The sequence below is a fragment of the Lipophrys pholis genome (genome assembly GCF_963383615.2).
Source record: "Lipophrys pholis genome assembly, chromosome: 10".
In the NCBI taxonomy this organism is placed as follows: Eukaryota; Metazoa; Chordata; class Actinopteri; order Blenniiformes; family Blenniidae; genus Lipophrys; species Lipophrys pholis.
The window spans coordinates 27,095,125-27,115,499 of NC_137640.1; the positions used below are offsets into that span (position 1 = coordinate 27,095,125).

At 41.9% G+C, this 20,375-nt stretch overlaps 1 protein-coding gene across 2 annotated transcripts in view; it reads left to right on the forward strand.

Moving 5' to 3' along the window:
- lpp (LIM domain containing preferred translocation partner in lipoma) overlaps positions 1 to 20,375 on the forward strand; it is a 192,877-nt gene that overhangs the window by 103,729 nt on the left and 68,773 nt on the right. For both annotated transcript variants that reach the window (XM_080472965.1, XM_080472966.1), the window contains exon 7: positions 17,669 to 18,262. In XM_080472965.1, coding sequence (XP_080329091.1) covers positions 17,669 to 18,262 — 594 coding nt within the window. The remainder of the gene's footprint in view (positions 1 to 17,668; positions 18,263 to 20,375) is intronic.

Here is a 20,375-nt window from a genome sequence, read left to right on the forward strand (position 1 = left end):
TTGACCTTTTCCCCTGCCCAGCTGCTCCTGTCAGTCCAGCCCCGGCTCTTTCAATGCATTATTTCCCAACATAACACAGGTTTGTTGTGCGTAACGGGCCAGGTTTCGTACTCCCAGCATTGGCACGGCAGCCGTGCACCAATCTTCTGCTTGTATAAGCAAAAAGAGCAACGAGCGCTCTGATTTACAGCTCTCCACGCGCAGGCAATCACAGAGCCAGCTCTCTAAAAATCAATAGGGCCACCCCGCGCTCTCCCTTTTTTCTCCAGCTTGTCTGGAGAGCAGCCCTCCCTCCCTCCCCTGGCGTTAAATTTGGTAACGGCGCGAGGGGACCGTGTGTGCGCTCGGCTTCCAGACGAAATTGAAATGGACGTTGCTGCTCATTCATAAAAAGCCAAGCAGCGTTCCTGCAAACACTCAGCCGGCACTGATGCTTCACAGACATCAAAACAATTTTGTTTGCTTTAGTTGGGATTCTCTGTGGCATAACAGTGGGTAATGAATTGTGATCATTATATAATCCCCATTTGTTCTCTCTCCACTTCCATCTTAGATGCCATTTGTTATTTGACACAGTTAACTAACTTTATGATGCAGTTTGTTTGCTTTATCCTGCGACAGCACAAATTAAGCCCGACCTTTTAATAATGTTTGGATTGCTGGTGCATCAGAGGCTTTCTCTTTTTTCCTTGTGACACACCAGTATTACTTTTTAGAAACCCCAGAATTATTTTTTTTACTCTATCATACATTTATAACATGTACAAAGCATTCTTAGTGGTCTTTACTCAGGTTGAATATGCAGTCATAAGACTCCATTTTGATCACATTGTTTGGTCAAACTTGGATTATTGTGACTGCACAGATTGCTGGAGTCCAACATTATACTCTTTTAATTGTATTATGATCCTATAAACAACATATTGAGACCAGCGATCACAGACAGTCGGATGTTCTCAAAGTTATTTGCGCAGAAAAACCAAACAAAGGCACTTTCAAGAATGTAGAGAAGATCTGGAAAACTACTTGTTCAGGGTGTCAATCAATTATAATTATTTTTTTCCAAATGATCACCCCTTTCCCCCGAGTTGATCTCCATGAATCAGATTTTTCTATCTGGTTATCGTTTTCATTTATAAAATTCTTTAATTTTGAAAAGTCAATTTCAGTGTGATTTAATCCTATAAAGAATTATTCCCAGTGTTGGTTTTAGTACAGTTCAAAGTCATGTTAATAATAAGTAGTTTGATGAAATGCAAAGACGGTTACCTCTTGAGCCCAAAAGAAAAGAGCTCCAACAACAGTAAACATGTTCTTATGTGTTCAGTTTCATTCGTAAAATGTTTAAAGGTGCGAACAAATAATGGTCTGTCTGAGGCCCTGTTTACACGACAATGATTTCAAGTGAAAATAGAAAGCTCTTGTTGTTTGAAGATGGACAATAACAACAACGTTTTCCTCCAAAGTGTCATGACTCTCAGTCCATCTTCACCTGGGACTTGGTGGTTTCACAGTTGATCACTGTAATAGCAATCCAACTTCATCGTCTGTCCATACGAATGTCTGTTTCCCCCCAGTGTCAATGCTTATGGCGTATTTTTCTCTGCATGCCTGTGTGTGTGGTTTCCTTACAAAAACAAACAACAGCGCCCACTCGGGGCTTGGCATGCAAACTACATCAATGTTTTCAAAATGCTGTCATGTAAATGAGAACCTTTTCTGATTTGAAAATACAAAAACGAATCGTTTTCACTTGAGATGTTGTTCATGTCCTCAGTCCATTGTGCAGCTAGTGGACTGTCAGCTGCTGCTAAATACTTTGGTTGGACGAGGTACCTCAAAGTCAAATGACTCTAATATTGACTATTTTTAACTTCTGCAGTTTCATATTGAAACTGACCCATTAAGCTGATTTTTGAAGTGGAGTTTGACCCATTAGGCATTGGACAAATTGGACAATATATGCGTAAACGTTACAAACGTCCCGGGTCAGTGTGAAACATGCTGTAGAAGCCGGTGTTGGTTTCTTCCTCCATGCCTGTTACGGTGGGATATGAGTGTCTGCATGGGTACGGCTGACTCAAGGCACCAACAAGGCTCCTCTTCTTCGGAGGTGGAGACAAATGGATTCATTCGACATCTTCATCGTAAACCACATCTTATCAGAAGTTAGCGATTCAACATGCCTATTAACACATGTTATGCTTTTTTATGGCGGGAAGAGACGTCTTTACACCAGCGTTTGTATTTTAGTTTAACCATTTGCCAAATTAGAGATCAGAGAGAGGATCCACAGTGGATTAAAGGTTTAAAGGTCAGAGACACACTGAACTTTGACCTCAGATAATCGCAGAAACCATGCAAATATTCATGAGAGATATGAAGAAATTCCTTCACAGCTTTGCAGAGATTATGCACTCAAACTGAAGGGAAACCTTCAAGGATATCTCAAAAGACTGTATTAGCCAGGATGGAGGGTATGGATGAGAAAATCTATTCACTCACATAGAGCCTACATAAAATAGAAAACACCCCAAAAAATAAAATAAAAAAATAGGAGTTCCAAGCAATAATGTCTGAGTGACACAGTTTTGGTTTAAATCAAACAAGAATGTTTTTGTTGACTCTACCAAAATCTGATTGTTTAAGAATTAAACGTGTTTATTGTGCTGTAATCGTATGTTAAACAAAGTGAATTGAAATGCACCTGCTCGTCTGTTTCAGTCGGACCACATGCTCAGTGTGGCGAGAGCCAACAACTCTATTTATTTATTTGTTTGTTTGTTTGTTTGTCTGTCTATCGATCGATCGATTGATTGATTTGAGTTTCAGTGTTACAGTGCCGCTACAGGCCTGACATCATGACTAGAGAATTTAAAGCATTTCTGAGTGGACAGACACATTTCTGAGCCAGCGGGCTCCCCAGCTGGCCTTCAACGTCCATACAGCTTGTATGAAAGCTTTCTCTAAACAATAAGCGCCTTCACTTCTAACGGGTTGAATACTCTTCAAATATAAATCCGCCATGATAGCTGCTATTTGTTCGAAAGCCTCGCTCTCGTATCTAAACAGCTCTCTTTGTTCGCCTTGGCAATCGGGACGAAAACACGAGTGAACGTGATCACGCTAAACCCTTGGAGTGTGCTGCTGTGCAATCTGAGCCCAACCAGCCCGACTAATACACAGCGCAGGCCTGTCTAAGCACATCAGATCTGTTGTGAGGAAGTTAACAAGGAGGCCCAGATGAGTGTCATAACAGTGTGCTCATCAAGTTCCAGAGAAGCACAGCTACTTTTGCGCAGGCTGTAGAGGCTTCCACTGCTGCATCCTCTCACTCACACTGACCCGTGGTACATTTCTAGTAATCAGATGAATCACAGCGTTCGTCCTGCTGAGAACCTGCGACATCGCCAGGAGAAAACTAGACATGAGGACGTCCTCATGCTCTCAACATTAAAACTCTATTCTGGCCGTGACGGAGTGGAAGAACGTATTGGAATTGTCACAAGCAGCTTCACATCACGTTTTTTTGTGTGCATCTGTTCACAGGTTTGGCCAATTCTTAACCACTGGAAATTAGGCTACTTTTGGACTTTTCTTGCACTTAAATGTGGCTGTTGTTGTTTTTCTTCCCCTTTTACTTGTAATATTTAGCAAGTGTGAGAACAATTTAACATTTGCAAAACATCACATGTACACCAACAAAATGTAGAAACTGAAACAGGCAATTATCTTAAAACATGTTATGAGGTTTTTTTATGTACTCAGTGCAGATTTGCTTTACTAGTTACCAACCTTATTACCAATTAATTAGGCATTTTTTTTACCCACAGATTAAGCAGTGACATTTTTGTCCCAATTAGCTTTAATGCGCTTCGTCCATTAAAGCTGCGTCGTGTTCTGATCTGATTCAGTCTGTTGTGATCAGATGTGAGCTGAAATTAAAAAGCTTTTCCTGTCTGATTCATCCGAACACTGCGACGCAATAATGTGCAACGCAATGAATAAAATATTATCCAAAGCCAAGGTTGGTTAAATGACACACGCTTACCAGCCCCGTAAACTTCTCCAGCGGTGCCGCGTTGAATCAAGATGAAGATCTTCTATACAGTTCGATCTTGTTCTGGGTCGCAGGGCGTTGGAGCCGACCCCAGCTGACAATGAGCGAGGGTGGGGTTCATCCTGGACCACTCTTCAGTCCAGCACACGGGGACAGACAACCTCACTCAGTCACAACTCGGGGTAATTCGCATGTATGCTTTTGGCCTGTAGGAGGAAACCAGCTTACCGGAGTAAACCCACGCACACAAAGGGGGAACATGCAAACTCCACACTGAAAGGCCCCAGGCACTGATGAACTGGGGCCTTCTTGCTGTGTGGCGAGAGCGCTGACCACTGTGCCACCGTGCGCCAGGAACTTCCACCTCAAAAATCCTAATCCTCACTTTAAAATTAGTTTCATGATTCCCTTGACCAAGCAATAAAACCAGTTTCTTAGAATCCACTGTATGATTCGTGCGTTAAGCTGTAGCAGGCAGGGTGGATTGTCTCCTCCGAGCTGCAATAACTGCTGATCAGCAAAAATTGACTTGGCTTCATAATATGAAGTCACCTGTGTCTCTTTTTCCATCTGCCAAACAGAAAACACCCAGCATCCTCATGTTTGAAATGCCCACCAAAGCTTTGATATCCATACCGATAACCATGTCCCTCTGTTGCGTTGTGGTTCATCCAATGACTTGTTGAGTTTGTGTTTAGATTGTGTCTCGCAGTGATAAATGATGTGCAAATAACCAAACACTCCAGTTCAAAACTCACAGATCTAAAATGTTAAGCTACAAGTGTCTTTAAGATAGACCAGGAAGCCTTCAGAGGTCTAAAATGCATGTCCTTTTTTACATTTTTTAAACAAAGCCTTATTTGAGCGTTTACACAGAACCAGTCTAATAGTTCTGGAACTTTTGGTCACTGCGTTTCTGGCTCGACCTTCAGATTCACTGGTTTGGATCTTTAGCCGGATCAGGTTCAGTCAGACTCGTCAACCAACCGAACACAGGACGATGACTCCTCTCTAACTTTGTAAACTGTTGATGAACTCCCTACGTTTAAAAACTTTTCCTTGGCATCAATTAAATCCAACGTTCTTGTCCTTTACTGTCCTTTGGAAAGACATGAAGTGAAATATCAACCTCATCCTTCATACTGTGGCTTGAACAACCAACAGCTAAACAGATTTAGCCATAATCTTTCTCACTCGTGTCGTCGTCATTATCTAATCGGTGTTTATCGTCCTTCATATGCTGCCACACTTTGCATTTATTTTCACTGAGTACTTCTCAACTGGAACAAGGTGCAATATACACAATAGTGCGTAGCGTCTATCTACACACTGTCTTTGGCGTCCTGTAGACTGTAGACCGAGGGACTGAGCTCGCTGTGCGCCGCCTCACGCTCCAGCTCACCGTTAATGAGAGTAAACTTTAATCATGTCTAGCATGTAGCACGGCTGCTGAGTGAGCCCTAAAACTCTTTAGCATGTAGCACGTCTCAGTGCGACTGGATCCACTGAGCAGTTAAACTAATGAGCGACATGGAGCTAAACTCTGCTGGTCCAAATGTCTCTGGTGATTACGTGGCCGGTGTTGTACAAACTGTTCATCCTCCTCTTGATATTGGCAGAACATAGTTTACACTCTGTCTTACTTTTCTCATTGTCGTTTATAATAAAGAGTCGCCAAAGCGCAAACATCACTCGTCCTCTCCGGGTGAGGTTGTTGATGCATAACGTCACGTAATACTCGCCAAGTTGTGTTGGGGGTGTTTTTACGAGTACCCCGTGCAGCATCGGACCCGATACATGATTCTGGTATCGCATCAGTGTATTTAATATGCATTTTTCTTGCAGATCCAGAAGAAATTACAATTCCATTCATCGATTACATGTTTTTAAATGTATAAAGCTATGGTTTAGACATTTGTCTTTTTTAAATTCACTTTTAAGTTACTTTAATATAAAATCACATTTTGTTTTATTTCAAATGTCCGACTCTGAAAATGCACTTTTATTTACAGTCCCATCTATTGTACGATTCACATGCTTGGCTTATATTGAATAAAAGACCAAAAAGAAGGAGGCTGTCAGAGCTCCATGAGAACAGATATCAGTCTGTTTGTGTTTGTACTCAGTGTCAAGTAGCCTGATGTCTATGTGATAAGTTGTCATGTCCATACAAAACAGATGGGCATTATTGAAGTCTGCTTGACAGTTAAGCTGAAGTGGAGCGCTTGAAATGCTGCTGAGACGGATCCAACCACACGAGTGCCCCGAGGAAGCCTCACTTCACACTGTGCCAGTCAAGCCATGCCGTGACACTCCCATCTCTCAACAGGCAGAGCATCGCGGCTGGCACTCGCTGTCACAACACGGCAGAATGATAGGCCCTCGCTGTTTGCTCCCAAGTCTCCCACTGATCACGGCGTCTGCTCAACGATTGCAGGAAATTTAGAATGTAAATAGACCACCCTGGCGGGATCACGGCTCCCTGAGAGTGTGATAAGGTTGGTGACCTTTCTCCAGCCCCCCTCGTGGGGCTCAAACTCCAGAGGCGTCTCAGGAGAAGGCCACTAGCCCTTCAGGAGCCCTTCGTCTGTGTTTCTGCCCGTGAGGTGTGCAGAATTGAAATTATATATGGACTAACATGGAATTGCTCTTTCTATATTCATGTCAGGTGTAATCATGTGGTGGGTTTTGCTGAAATGTAAGAAACAAGGCTTTCGAAAGCAATTTCATTCCACTGGCAAGGGCAAAAACAAACCTCCCTGGTGGGAATATGGATTACAGTGTAGGACTGTATTCAGATTCACATTTAAACTTGATAGCATCAAAGATGGGTAAAAAAGATGCAACAAAACCTGTCACGCCAAGCCAAAGTAACATAGTTAATGAACCATCCGGAAATCTGCTTCAAGTCCCAGTGAAACAGATAAATTGCCTGATGACCTGTGAGCTGACGGTTAACATGCACCATAGGCGGAGTGAGCTTCTTGATTCGATTAACATTTTGAATTATTTAAGTATATTTAAGTGTATTCCCTAACCCCACAATAAGTCATTGGCTGTACAAAAGCAACAAAGCAATGATATCCTTTATGAAAAATATCCCAAATATCTTTCCTCAACATATCGGACTATATCAGCGAAGAAGACTCAATGCAACCGTATTCTATTACAACATGGGATATGTTTCAGGGCATGCGTTGGTTGGGTTAAATCAGGGGTGAGGGTTATGATTTGGATAGTTTGAATATAGGATTAGGATTCAATAAAGAGGAGCTAGAATAGATTTGGGTTAGATTGTGTTCGGGTTACAATTAGATGATGTTGGGTGGTCGTGGTTGATTCAAGTTACACATAAGTCAGCATCTAAGATCAAGAATAATTAAAGGTTAACAAGAGGAAATGGATTTATAGGCTAGAAAGGCTCCTTAAATGTTCCTATTTCAAAACAATATATCCATTATCAACCATCCATAATTATAAAGAAAAATATTTATTTGTTTGTAACAAATACCATCCCTTCATTCTTCATTGTATCTCATTGTGTGGGCAGTTAGTTAAAGCGACGTATGATAGAATAACAGTCAATCTTGTAGAATATCTCCACTGATGAATTTACTCAAAGAGGTACATTGCATGCCCTCCCACACACATCAACTCTTGTGCGACCCGCTAATTAACCTCCACTGTAGTGTTAACGACGCACGTTAAAACATTACTGCAACGGGTTAATATTACAGGTTATTGGCCTGGTTCGTCTTTTGAGACGTCAACCAGCTTCTGTCTTATCTTGAGAAGAAAAAAAAATGTCTTTGGTCCCTCTGAGGCACCTGTACCCACACAGGTAGTGTGTGTGAGCCTCTTTAATCAGCATGGGGAGTTGGGTCAGCCTACGTGTCTGTCTTCCTTCTCTGATCAGCTGCAGTGTGAACAGCTCACCTGGTAAATGTTGACCTGGTTGAGCTAAAATTTGAAACTTTTTCATTCCCGTTTCTAAAACCACAAACCAAAACCCCACATCTTTACCAATACCGTTTTATGATCATGGATCTGGACTCTGAGGTAAACGAGGTACATTACTGATTTGGCAGAAGCAAGTAACTTTTATTTAGAAAGGAATTCTTTCCATGAACTCATCGTCTCCCTTCTCTTTGATGCCATTTCTGTGATAGAGGCTCCTTATATGGAGTACTTCCTGCTATTTCTATGCATATTTGCAGCTCAGGTGAACAGGTGATTGTATTGTATTTACTAGGAATATTCATGAAAGCCATCTGAAGTGACGGACATTAGTTGAATCTGGCATGACACACTCGTACAAGCCCCCGCCATAGCAAAAAAAGTGAGACTAAGTTGAGATGAATCTGAAAATGTGGTTGTTGTGAGCCGAGTTTTCACTTCGAAGTCACTGATTGGTTCTAAATTACTAAATGTTCACTGTTGCTGTGGTAATTCGGCTTTTTTCGGCCTGTAAATTGTTTATCTTGTTATTAACTTGGCTTTTCTGACATCTCTCAAGGCAAATCTATTCAGGTACAGCAAATCTATTCAAGAAAATACTATAATACTATTCTTTGCACTCATCACTTTTCTATTTTGTTCCTTATCCATGATTTTGCTCACACACTCGGCTTATGTCGGCCCCTTGAGTTTAACTCGCTGCTGTAAGAAAGGCCTATGTTGTTGTAGCACAGGCTCTTGTAATGTGGCTCACGGGTGACCTTACACCTGCAAAGGGCTCGGTTCTTAGAGAAATAGTTTTCATTCAAGTCCATTAAATGAATTAATAGAAGTCTCTCTTTTTCTTTTTTTTTTCTGTGAAAGTGCTATCCTTATCTAGATACTTCCATAGAACTGGGCAATTGTTGAGCGAGGCTGCGTTCCAAGGCTACGGGTTTTTGTGTAATTTCCATTATTACAACTGTCACTGATCTGGAATGAGGTTTTATTGGTTCTGAAATAGTCTGACCATCAATGAGGTTTCACGTCATCCAACTATAGTTACCTTTCTCTTCATTTATCACTGCGCAGCCTGATATTCTAAGTAGTAGGCGATATGCTGTGAATTCAGTCTTAACAATGTTGGTTGTTACTTATCTATGCTGAAACAATGCTTCTGGTCAATACATTTGGTTTTATTTGTAAAGAAGTATTTGTAAGATGGGCAGCAGAGCTGTGAAGGTTTGTGGCCTGCCATATCTTTTCTACTGCTCATCCTGCAAATGCTTTACTTTTACCAATGTGGCACTACTTTGCAGATAAACAACAACTTTGGATAAACAGGCCTTTCATTGGTTTTTTGGAAGGGCAACGACCAAACGTAGCTCAATAATGAAAGAAATCTGTTTTTTTTACTATATCTTTGTTTTTTCCACATGCTTCTTGCCAAATAATCTTCTGTAATTGGAGAACTTGTTTATTTCTTCCCTAAATTGTGCCACATTTATGAGGAGCATGCATTTCTAAGATGAGCTGCAGATATGTTTTGTGATGATCTCGGCTGTGCTGCTCATCTGACAAACGCTTGCTCTTTAAAATCTTTCACCATTTAAATGGGAAATAAACAAGATTTGAAGTTGTAGGTTTCACTGACCAAACATGTTTCGATTGGGAATCCCCAAAGAAGTCATTTATTGTTTTCTTTTTCTTTTTCTTTCTTTTTTTCTTACTTTGTTCTGTAGCGGTGCTTTCATAGTACTTGATTTTGTTTGACGCAATTTATTTTCTTTTGTAGCGTTTCCTAAGCTGGAGTATGCTTTCACACAATACGGTGCGCGGAGTGTCGCATTTCAGAGTGCAGGGCTGAATCCTGCTCATACATCCACACTGGAAGCCAACGCTCTACCGAGGCCTTAAAACTCCAACCAAATGTAAATGTTTTTGTCATTTTTGTCCTCCTCAGCTTTGACAGATCTGGAACTTTGGCTTCAGTTGTTTCCTGCTTCTGCTGCTGTCAGTGTTGTGACACTGGTATGCGCGCCGGCCAGCCTCTGTTGTGCCTCATAGAAGGTCAGGGCCGCAGGCAGCTATTCTTTGCAATGGATATTTTGCTCTTCGGGGGGCTCTGAAGAGAGTGTGTGATTTTGTGTTTCTGCAGCTCATATCCACCAAGCAAGTGAGCGGTGCAGAGATGACACTCTGGCGCTGTAATTATAGGGCTCGGTTGGTGTTTAACTCTTTTTTTTTTTTTTTTTTCCCTCTCAGTTGTGCTTTGTATGCTTCAATCCTCTTTGATTGCTTTGTTGCTGCGCCGAGTGGAGATGTTGCCACAGCGCCGGTGGCACCCGTTGACCTTAAGGTCAATCTGGCAGCAGGTTCTGAGTTTTGACAGGGGCAGCCAACTGTGGAGAGAGGAGCGTGCCTCGGGCGCCCAGTGTGTTCCGTCAATGTTCGTTAGTCAGATAAACTGCGTGGTATCACCCCTTTGTCTTTTGCTAACAGGGCGAACCAATGACAAACTCAGCGCCAGCCAGGAAGCAGCGACAGTAGATGGAAGTTGCCGTTGCACATCACGAAACTCCTGGTAACCGCGCTAAAAGCCTCACCATAAACCGCTGTCATTGTGTATTATCCTTTTCCCCTATATTGTGCGTGAGCTCGCGGCGCCTGAGAGATGAGCCGCCGTCTCTGGAATCAATGGCATCGACGCGCTGGGCGGCGATTGACGTTTTCAACAGTGCCGTATTTCACGTCCTGAAGCAGGAGAGGTCACAGGTGCATGAAAAGCTCATTACAGAGATGAGGCAGAGATAGATGTGCACGTGTGTGTGTGTGTGTGTGTGTGTGTGTGTGTGTGTGTGTGTGTGTGCGTGCGTGCGTGCGTGCGTGCGTGCGTGCGTGCGTGCGTGCAAGAGACACCGGCCCATAGTACAGCAAGAGGTGAATGAAACAATTAGTTTCTTGTGCGAGAGGTACAAAACACACATTTCCTCTTTTGTGAAGATAGCCTGCAGAAGTGCCATAATCGGTGACTCTCAGGGACTTTTTTTTTTGGCGCGCATGCAGTAGCCCCGAAAATGATTTTTTAGTTGCATCAGTGAGTAATATGGCCTACTTTGTATGATGTTGTTACATCATCCTCGAAATATTACATACTTTCCCCCCCTGCGAAACCCAGTTTTTTTTTAAGGGATTACATAACACTGAATTTTGAGACATGGACTTAATGTTCAACTGCATTATCTCTGGGTTGTCTTGAGGGTAAAACCAGAGAATCTGCATGTCATGTACTGTACATGCCACAGCTACATGCTGTTCTGCATTGGATATTTGTGTGTAGCGGTTGTGCAGTTTTGAAATCCGACTGAGCCGCTGTGAAGAAACAACAGAGAAAGAAAAAGAACGGGTCTGGTCTCTATGGATCGATGTGTCTTTTAAATTTCGGACCTGGAAAAAATATCCAAATCTAGAGTCACACACCATGGTGGTATCTGGAGGTTAAATAATCCCAAATACAATGGAAAGGTGTCATTATGTTTCATCACTGGACGTAGATCTTTTCAGGGCAGCACCCAGTTTAAACTCCTTTTTGAGAGTAAAACTATTATAAAAAGGTAAAAAAAAAAAGAGAGAGAGAAATATTTATTGCTACTACATGTCATGGTAAACAACCTCAAATTATACATTACTTGTAAAATGTAAAAGGTATCACATTGTAGCTTGATAGTGTTTTACTTTCTAATAATTTGTTTAGTGTTTCTAACTAGTCACTTCTTATCAACTCATAATATGACAATGTTTTATTATAAAACTCTCAATTACCATGTTGGCATGTTGACAGAGTTTTAAAGTAAATGCTGTTTTCATTAAAACATGATAGTTTTGCATCTGTTGAAACGTGCGTGACTGTCATGAAATGAAACAACATTAATTCAGGACTTGTTTTCCTCGGTCATAAATGAGCCAGAGTGACCTTTAACCAAGAGAGTCCAGCTTGTCCTTGAGTCCTTCAGTTTGAGCGCTTGAAGATGTTCCCTCAAAGCCTCTATACCCCTGAGCTCATTCTGGAGTTAAACTTGTGGCCTGTAATGAAAATGTACCACCACCTTGCACTGCTTTTGATGATAAATCAGGTATAGGTGATATAAAAAATTATGAAAAATATCAAAACGCCACAACAAGACCTGTTTGTGCCTCTTCAACTTTGCGATATCCCACCATCAAACATTTAATACGGAAGAAGACATTGTCTCAGAGTTTGCAAACTGCAAGGTGACGAAACCTGTGGTTTTCTTGCTCATTCACTCCTCAGTAAACAATCTGCCAATCAGAAGGAAGGGTGATAAATATCAATACACCTTGAAGATACAGACACAAAACAGCTTGTTGTTGGTCGAGCTCCAGAAAGAAGCTTCAGGTTGGAGATTATCTGGTTTGAAAACTGCTCATGTGTCTCGTTAACCACTAAAGAAACATTGCATGGACTTTTTCTATGGCTTGGGTTTAGGTGCTATAAACCTGTTGCGTGTGTGTTTGTGATTTTTTTTAGTTTTTTTTTTTTTTTTTAAGAAATTGCAGGCAAACCTCATATGGAAGAAACATAGATAAGGACCATGAAGACTGCAAAGCATTTATTTCATTGTTTTTAAATGATTGTGATATCAACACTGAGTTGTTATATTCTCTATGAGAGCTATTATGTATTGATTCAGTTTCAGCTATACTCACGTAATGGTTTTCTTCATGTACAAACGTCTTCATTAGAGGCAGATGACACAGATGCTCACATTTCCATTGAAGGTTTTTTGCTAAGTTCAATTAAGATTTTCCCATTAAAAAAAAAATAAAAAGGGAAAACACGTTGAAAGCATGGTTGGCTGATGTGCTGCTTACAATTAAAGTTGTTACTGTTATTGTTTTGTTTTTTTATGAGTAGTTACATCAAAATAAATGCACTGCACTATCACAATATCATTAGCTACAGTTTTACCAGTCCCGATGGTAGCACTTCAGAATAAAGATGATGAATGTTAGTTCTCATTTCTGCAGGAGTGGGTGGAAACATTTGTGCAGAATTCCCTTGTGAAAGCGAGGGTTGTCGAGCAGCTATCACTTAAAGGAGCAGAGAAAGAATCAGATATGCAGCTATGAGATAGGCAAAGGCAACGGAGTTCCCAATGTGTGTAGAATACAGTTTATCTGCACATGAAGAGATAGTCCAAAACAGCTAGAGGTCTCGCCATGTTCCCCAGAGACACTGTTTAATCATATTTAATGTGCCTTATCGGGGACTATTTTAGGAAGAGAGTTGATACCCCTAATTTCATGACCGTACCGAGGCCTGCGGATCGCGAAACGTGACTATTGTTGCCTGATTGCGGTGAGACAAAGCCACCGAAAGCAAAGGGAAGATTAGCCAACGGGGAGCTTCTTCCACGGTCGCGGTGCCAAAACGGACGGATACAAACGAACAGGGGGGCCAGTAGTCGACAGCTGCGTGAATTAGAGGGGAAAAGTTGAGAGAGAAACATCCGAGGTCTTAGATGAGTATGAAAAGATGCAGAACTTCTCCTTCTTGAGGGGTTTTCCCTACAAGCCTGCTTGAAAAAATAAATAAATATAAAATATAAAAAAATCCCCCGCCCTCGTGGTTTGAAATGCAAAGTTAACAGTTTTGCTCAGCCCCCCCTCAAGGCTTGTATAGTCTCTCCTAATCTTTTTTAATGTGTCAAAAGGCTTTCTTGAGAGTCTCTGTGAAATTTCACACTTAAGTTGTTTGCAAAGTCAGTCTGAATTACAGTGCAGAGTGAGGGTTAACTTTTCTGAAGGGGTTCAGGGAAAACTTTTTTAAAACGGGATGTGTTGTGTCGGTGTTTGGATGGGGTGGGGGCTGGAGGAGACACAACATGCAACCAGGCTCGGGGATGATGTACGGAGAGCAGCACTGAAAGATTTAACAGTGCTGGACACGGGTATCCGATCATACAAATAGACCATTAGCTATGTTGTCTAATTTCAGTGGCGAACGAAGATGAGTGTGACTGCTGTCAGTGTAACGTTGGTATTATCTTCATCTGCTTTGAGTGGAAAGCCGTGCATTAATATAGACACTTGTTAGTTCAGGTGGATCTCATGGAAACTCTACATATAATAAAAACATACTATTTATGACAGTAAAAGAAAACTTCTTACAATAATGGAAAAATAATTGCCTGAAAAGGAAAATATACAGTATATTAGGTGTATATTTTTTTCCATACTGTTATGCTCTCGATATATCAAGGTTTGTTGTCATAACAGCAAGTCATAATGTCATCAGGAAAAGCTCGCTGGTCAAATGACTCTCACTGCTTTTCCTTTGTCACAAAAACACTTTAACAACAAGGGTTTCTTTTCAGAACTGAAGCCTCGAGAAAAAAAATATGTTTCCCAGACATTTTCTACACCAGCAAGCGAGAAGATGATTTGATAATGTGCAGACGAAGCAAGCGGTGATGCTAACAGTAGTGCCTGTCAGCTCGTGGTCCTATTAGATAGTAAGCAAAGGACTTTTTTGTAATTGTTCAAGCACGATGTCCACAGATGGTTGATTTTCAAATTGCAATGCTTAAAATGGTAAGAAAATCCAGATTCCATCCACACTTAGGCTAATTTGGTGCTAATAAGTAGCTGCTTTTAGCTCCGCTTAATGATCTCAACGTCACGCCCTTTAGCCACTGAACAGTCCGTTCGTCCTCCACCACCGCTTCATCCGGCGCGACAGCTGACAGTCAACCACACTCACAACTATACGAGATTTAGCAGCTCACACAATACAGTCTCTGAATGCTAAAGCACATTAAAGTAAAACCCACATACCTACAGGGAGAACAAAGGTCCCAGAGCAACGCACCAATCCATTAATGAGACGCTGTTAAGCGTCACAATCACCAAGCACCATGCCGCCACTTTGTCAGTCAATATAGAATATTACCTTTGCTGCAGTCTTAAAAGAAATTTAAAATCATTGTCATTAATGTGATGTGGTTCATTCCTAAAGCAAAGGCATAACAAGCAGAGTCTGCCAGGTTGGTTTGGTCCAACAGCTGACTGCCAAAAATTACAATCCTTGAAAGTGACCACAGTAAAAAAATAAGTACACATCATCCGTAACCCTGATTTAGCCTCCGACTGCCCTCAGAAGCAGCGACAGGCCAATGATACAACACAGACCAGAGAGTTGAGCTCATGTGAAATTCTTTTACTCCGCGCAGACATTATTTTTTGTTCAGATTGTGCACATTTGATTAGTTTCATCACCCTCCGAAAGGGCTGAATCCATTCTCTTAATGTAATTTGTGGAAAACGTACCATGACAGTGTAATTATTTTGAGGGGGCCAATTTGCATTTGCAGCACTCTGCAAACTGAACGTTACTGTAGGTTCTGAGGCCTTAAAGATAAATTAATAATCTGGAGTATTTAAAACCCATGAAACATTTAAATTAAGTAATTTCACTTCCTAAAGGGCATGGTGGAGATGCTTCCCTACATATGCAGACAGACACAGTTTTTAAATAAACATCAGCGCTAATCACTGAGACAGAAATCAGAGCGAGAGCAGAAAATATTTTCTGGAGCTTTTAATGGTTCCTCAGGGGCTCCCCTCTGACTTAGATTAGATGGGATTTAGACAAAGTTGAAGCATTTGCCAAAACTTCGAATTCGTTTTATCTCAGGACATTATGGGGATCACAGTACCATGCACTTTTTTGTTGTTGTTGTTGATAGAATTACAACACGTGTGCGTGTGTGTGTGTGTGTGTGTGTGTGTGTGTGTGTGTGTGTGTGTGTGTGTGTGTGTGTTTTATATTCTGTTTGAACAACGCTTTAGAAAAGAATGTGGCAGCGCGAGAAAAAACATTGGCTACTTGTGACATTTGTGCGCAGCCGGCTTTGATCAGCTTGGAAGGGAAATCGATTGGAAGTGTTGCAGTGCCCCATTTTAGAAGACGTCTCATCAGAGTTGCAAAGGGTCTAAAGACTACAAGTGTTCATTTTTGCTCCCCGAGTGCTACAAATTTAGTAATTGACTCTGATTTTTGGCTGCAGGCAGTAACCTAATAAGGCCATCCAAGGTTAATGATAGACCCTTTTTAGACTGGCTGAACGTCTGACACCGATATGTAGTGATGGTGAGAAACAATTATTACTTACATGAGAGGCACGAGGGGCAGGAGCCTCTGACATCTGATTGAAGCGTTGCTATTCTCTGTTATTAGCTGCATTATTTGTCACGCTGGTTTGACCTGCATCGGCTGCACCCGTTGCACATTAGATCAAAATGTCACTGTTGTGGAAGCCGTGGGAATCTTGGCGGCGGTCTGCGTTGACTTTTTTTTTACAGTCGTCTCTTCCCAGGAACACCAGCGGCCACAAATCTTGGTGATTTAACGTCTTTCTCGTTCGAGCGGCTGGAGTCAGCACAAGTGTCATTTTCCATTGCCAATCTGCTGTCACGCCGTCCTGTGCCAAATAATTTATCCCTCCGCCTCCCCACGCTCTTAGCCATAGATTATTGGTGGCTGTGGACAGTGTAGCGCCTCTGCTGTGGAGGTCGCTTTCTAATTAGCTGTTGGGAGGCTGTGTGGATCTTCATTCAGTATCAGTAAAAGATCTCATTGAATTCATGTGATTTATTTCTGTCACTAGCTGTTTTAGATTGCCTTGTTACCCACAAGTGTCACCATCGGCCGCACGGCGGTGCAGTGGTTAGCGCTCTTGCCTCACAGCAAGAAGGTCATGGGTTCAATATGGCTGCTGATCTCAATAGTGAAATCTGCATTTATCTGCTGCCACTCAAGTCTCAGCATTATTTATTACAGAAATCACAATAAAAAAAACCCCAAAAAAACAAATGGTAAGACTATTTATTCCATTAAAGGACATATTTTAATGATGAATATAATGTCAATGCAATGAAGACTAACTGAAATGACTAAATAAGCTATTCTGAACAACCCTAACAGGTATGACAGTTGCGGGTCTATACATAAAGCCCTACCCAGCTGACTTGGCTCTTACAATACATTCTGTTGCCTGTGAATCACAATAACAATAGATAACAAAATTTTATTTGAAATTTTTTGGAAAGTTCAAGACCTACCATGATTTGTTTCTCACTTATTTGGCTTTTTGTTTGTCACCGACTTTGCATGACGCTATACACGTTGCGTGTGATCTAAGATTTTATGTGTGTGTCTTTCACTGTACATGCATGTGTGTTGGCAGCCCTGGATTATAAAATACCTTGATATGATGTGTTGTACTCAGACTGCTTTAATCACCACGAGAAGGATCTAGATTTTATCTGCTCCTGTGATGAAGATTATTCAGCAAAAAAGACAATACATCAAACAGAGGGGGTAATTTAATACCCCTGGGGCAAATCACACCATGACTATGTCAGTGTTGGGTCTCTGAAACATCGCCTCCACAAGAAATGTTGACTTGTGATATGTTCAGTGTGTGAATTGCTTGGGTTTGTGAATGTTCATATTGTAGCAAGTAGAAAGATTAAAAGTTCAGGGTTCGGGTTACAACAACTACCATGGTAAATTTTCCTCTGAAGCCCGTTTCCACTCTGTACCAGATGATTGCTCTAACTTGAAGACATTTCATTATGTTCTTTCAGAATTCTGGATCCTCGGCCGGTTCGACCCCCAATGCTCCAGTGACTGGTTACAAACGCATGGTCATTCCTACTCAGCCACCTCTGACCGCCACCAAGAAGTCTACCCCCAAACCTCAGGCGCCTGGAGGGATCTCGTCGATCCCGCCTTCCTCCGTCAGCCCAATGGCCAAAAGTCAAAGTCACACTCCTCAGCCCGTTCCAGCCTCTTATGCTACAGCCTCAACTCCAAGCCAGCCCACCTTTAACGTCCAGGTGAGGTCGGCCCAGCCCGGACCCCAGCATCAGGCCCCAGTTGGGCACCATTTTGGCCAGCAGCCCATGAGAAGCCCGGCACAAGTGCAGTACATGCCAGCCCAGCCCAAAGGTCCTGACTTTGCCTACGGACCCCCTCAACCAGGCTTCTCTCCCATGGCACAGGGTGCATATCAAGAACAGCACTATGCTGGAGGGCCTGTTGTGGGTGGGATAAGCTCCAGAAGGCCTGAACCTGTCCCAGCACAAGCATACCATCCTTCAGGCCCCAAGAAGACCTACATCACAGATGTGCCACCGAGCCTGGCTTCATACACCTCTGGGCCAGCTGTTCCACCAAAGGTAAGGACCTTGCTTGTTTGTCATTTACACACCTGGGATTATTCTCTGATATTCGGGTTGAAAGCAGTGGTTTTTACCATCCACCCACTCCTCCAACCATTTTATCATTTCACACCACATGTCAAGGGGCTAATTGGTGGCAGAAAGTGAAACAGAGAAGCCATCTATAATGTCCCTTTTCCCCATTGAGAATCCATGTGCAGCTCCAGGCCAGCTGGGAGTTTTAATCCGTCCAGTTTGCTTTAAGTTTGCCCTGGGGCTCCCCCCAGTTAGATATCCCTGGAATACCTCCCCAGGGAGGAGACATGAAGGGACTCTGGTTGGAAACTGAAACCACCGAAGCTCGCGCTTGTCAAAGCCTTAGCAGCCTTCTTTAAACCTTTATCTCAAGAAATGGTTGCTTATATTAAAGGTTATGTCCATTTCCTCACCACTCATAATTGAAGATAGTCATGGAGCATTCATATCTTCATTCAAAAGACTTTAAAATGAGCTTTACTTTTCTTTTCCTGATCAAATTGACTGCAATCCCTTTATTTGTTTTCTTGTTATTGACACCCCTCACTGTACCGTCATTAACATGACGTATTGTCACACCTGGCTCAATGTTATCCACAGACCCCTGTAAATCACATTGTGGAAATACCTGAAACACCACAGCGTTGTAGCATGTTTTCACTCACATGATATGGTCTTTAACAAAGTACGAAATGGAGAGTGTACAAAGATGCACGTGTGTTTACAAGGTTGCGAATGCTTCTCTGGTGCATGCGGTGACTGTATGCTCGAGAGTGAGTGTGTGTGTGTGTGTGTGTGTGTGTGTGTGTGGGTGTGTGGGTGTGTGGGTGTGTGTGTGTGTGTGTGTGTGTGTGTGTGTGTGTGTGTGTGTGTGTTTACAGTATGGATACATTTGCACAGCATCAGATGACAATGCTATAGGGAGCTGCTCTCCATCTTTCATTGAAATGCTCAGAATAAACAGTTGATTTAACCTTTATGAATTTTTGAAAGATCTGCTCTGTGGGGAGTTTACACCGTCTGACTCCATCAGGCTCATAAAAAAAGCAGCCTGTATTCAGCAAAATATATCCAGTAGCAGTGGTGTGTAAAGCCACATTTGTATTGTAGAGAATTGTATAGTGGTTGTGTGCAAATGGAACGTGAACGTGTGACCAAGCGGTTCGGAGAGCATGTGGCGTGGACTGAATAAAATTTAATATTTAAGAGGAAGATGAGGCACGAAAAGAGAGAACCACGGTCCCGATCTGGACTCGGACTCTGTCATGTCCAGATATGAAACTGACATAGCAACAAGCTTTATCAGTTTTGTCTTAGATCACATTTTGACTCCCAATACTAAAAAGTGTCCACCTCCTCCCTCAACACCTGGCCAGGACTTGTGGGTCAGTGTTCATTGGATTGCATTGACGGAGAAATAAAAGGACCCAGAACACACAAGAAAGACCGATGGCTACAGTTTTGAGTCAACGAGTGGAAGGTGCTTTCAGTGTATTGATGTATGACAGTGTTATCAAAAGCTAAATCATGATGTTCATCCACTCAGGTGGGCAGCTTATAAGCTCACAACTCATAGTAGGTAATGAAACTGTATAATGACATTGTCTCAGTGCTACAGTTAAGATAGTACTAGCTCATTTGTTTAGGGTCACATTAGAAAAAACATTATTAATGATGGACAAAAATAATAAAAAAGTAATGATTTATTCTCATTTTCATATTTTCATATTGTTCTTGAAATAATAATGATTCCACTCAACCCAAAAATAGTTTATTAATGACTCTGTGACACTTTATTTCTGGACCAACACCTGGTCAGGATATCTAACTTTCACCTTTATTTTAGAATGTATTTATTTATATTCAAGACCCATGTAGTGAGGATTTGACCTGAAACACGAGCTTCAGAAGAATCAGTGGATGGAACGAATTACTTATTTGTCTTCAGTGCACAAACATGAAATTGTCACAAGGGAAGTCTGCTCTTCTTGTCATTTGTGTTGTGGAGTATTAGGATGCGAGTGACTTTCGAAGAGGCTATATAATTCAGCCAGAGAATCTCCAACAGGGCAGCCTCATTCCCAGCTTGCACTGG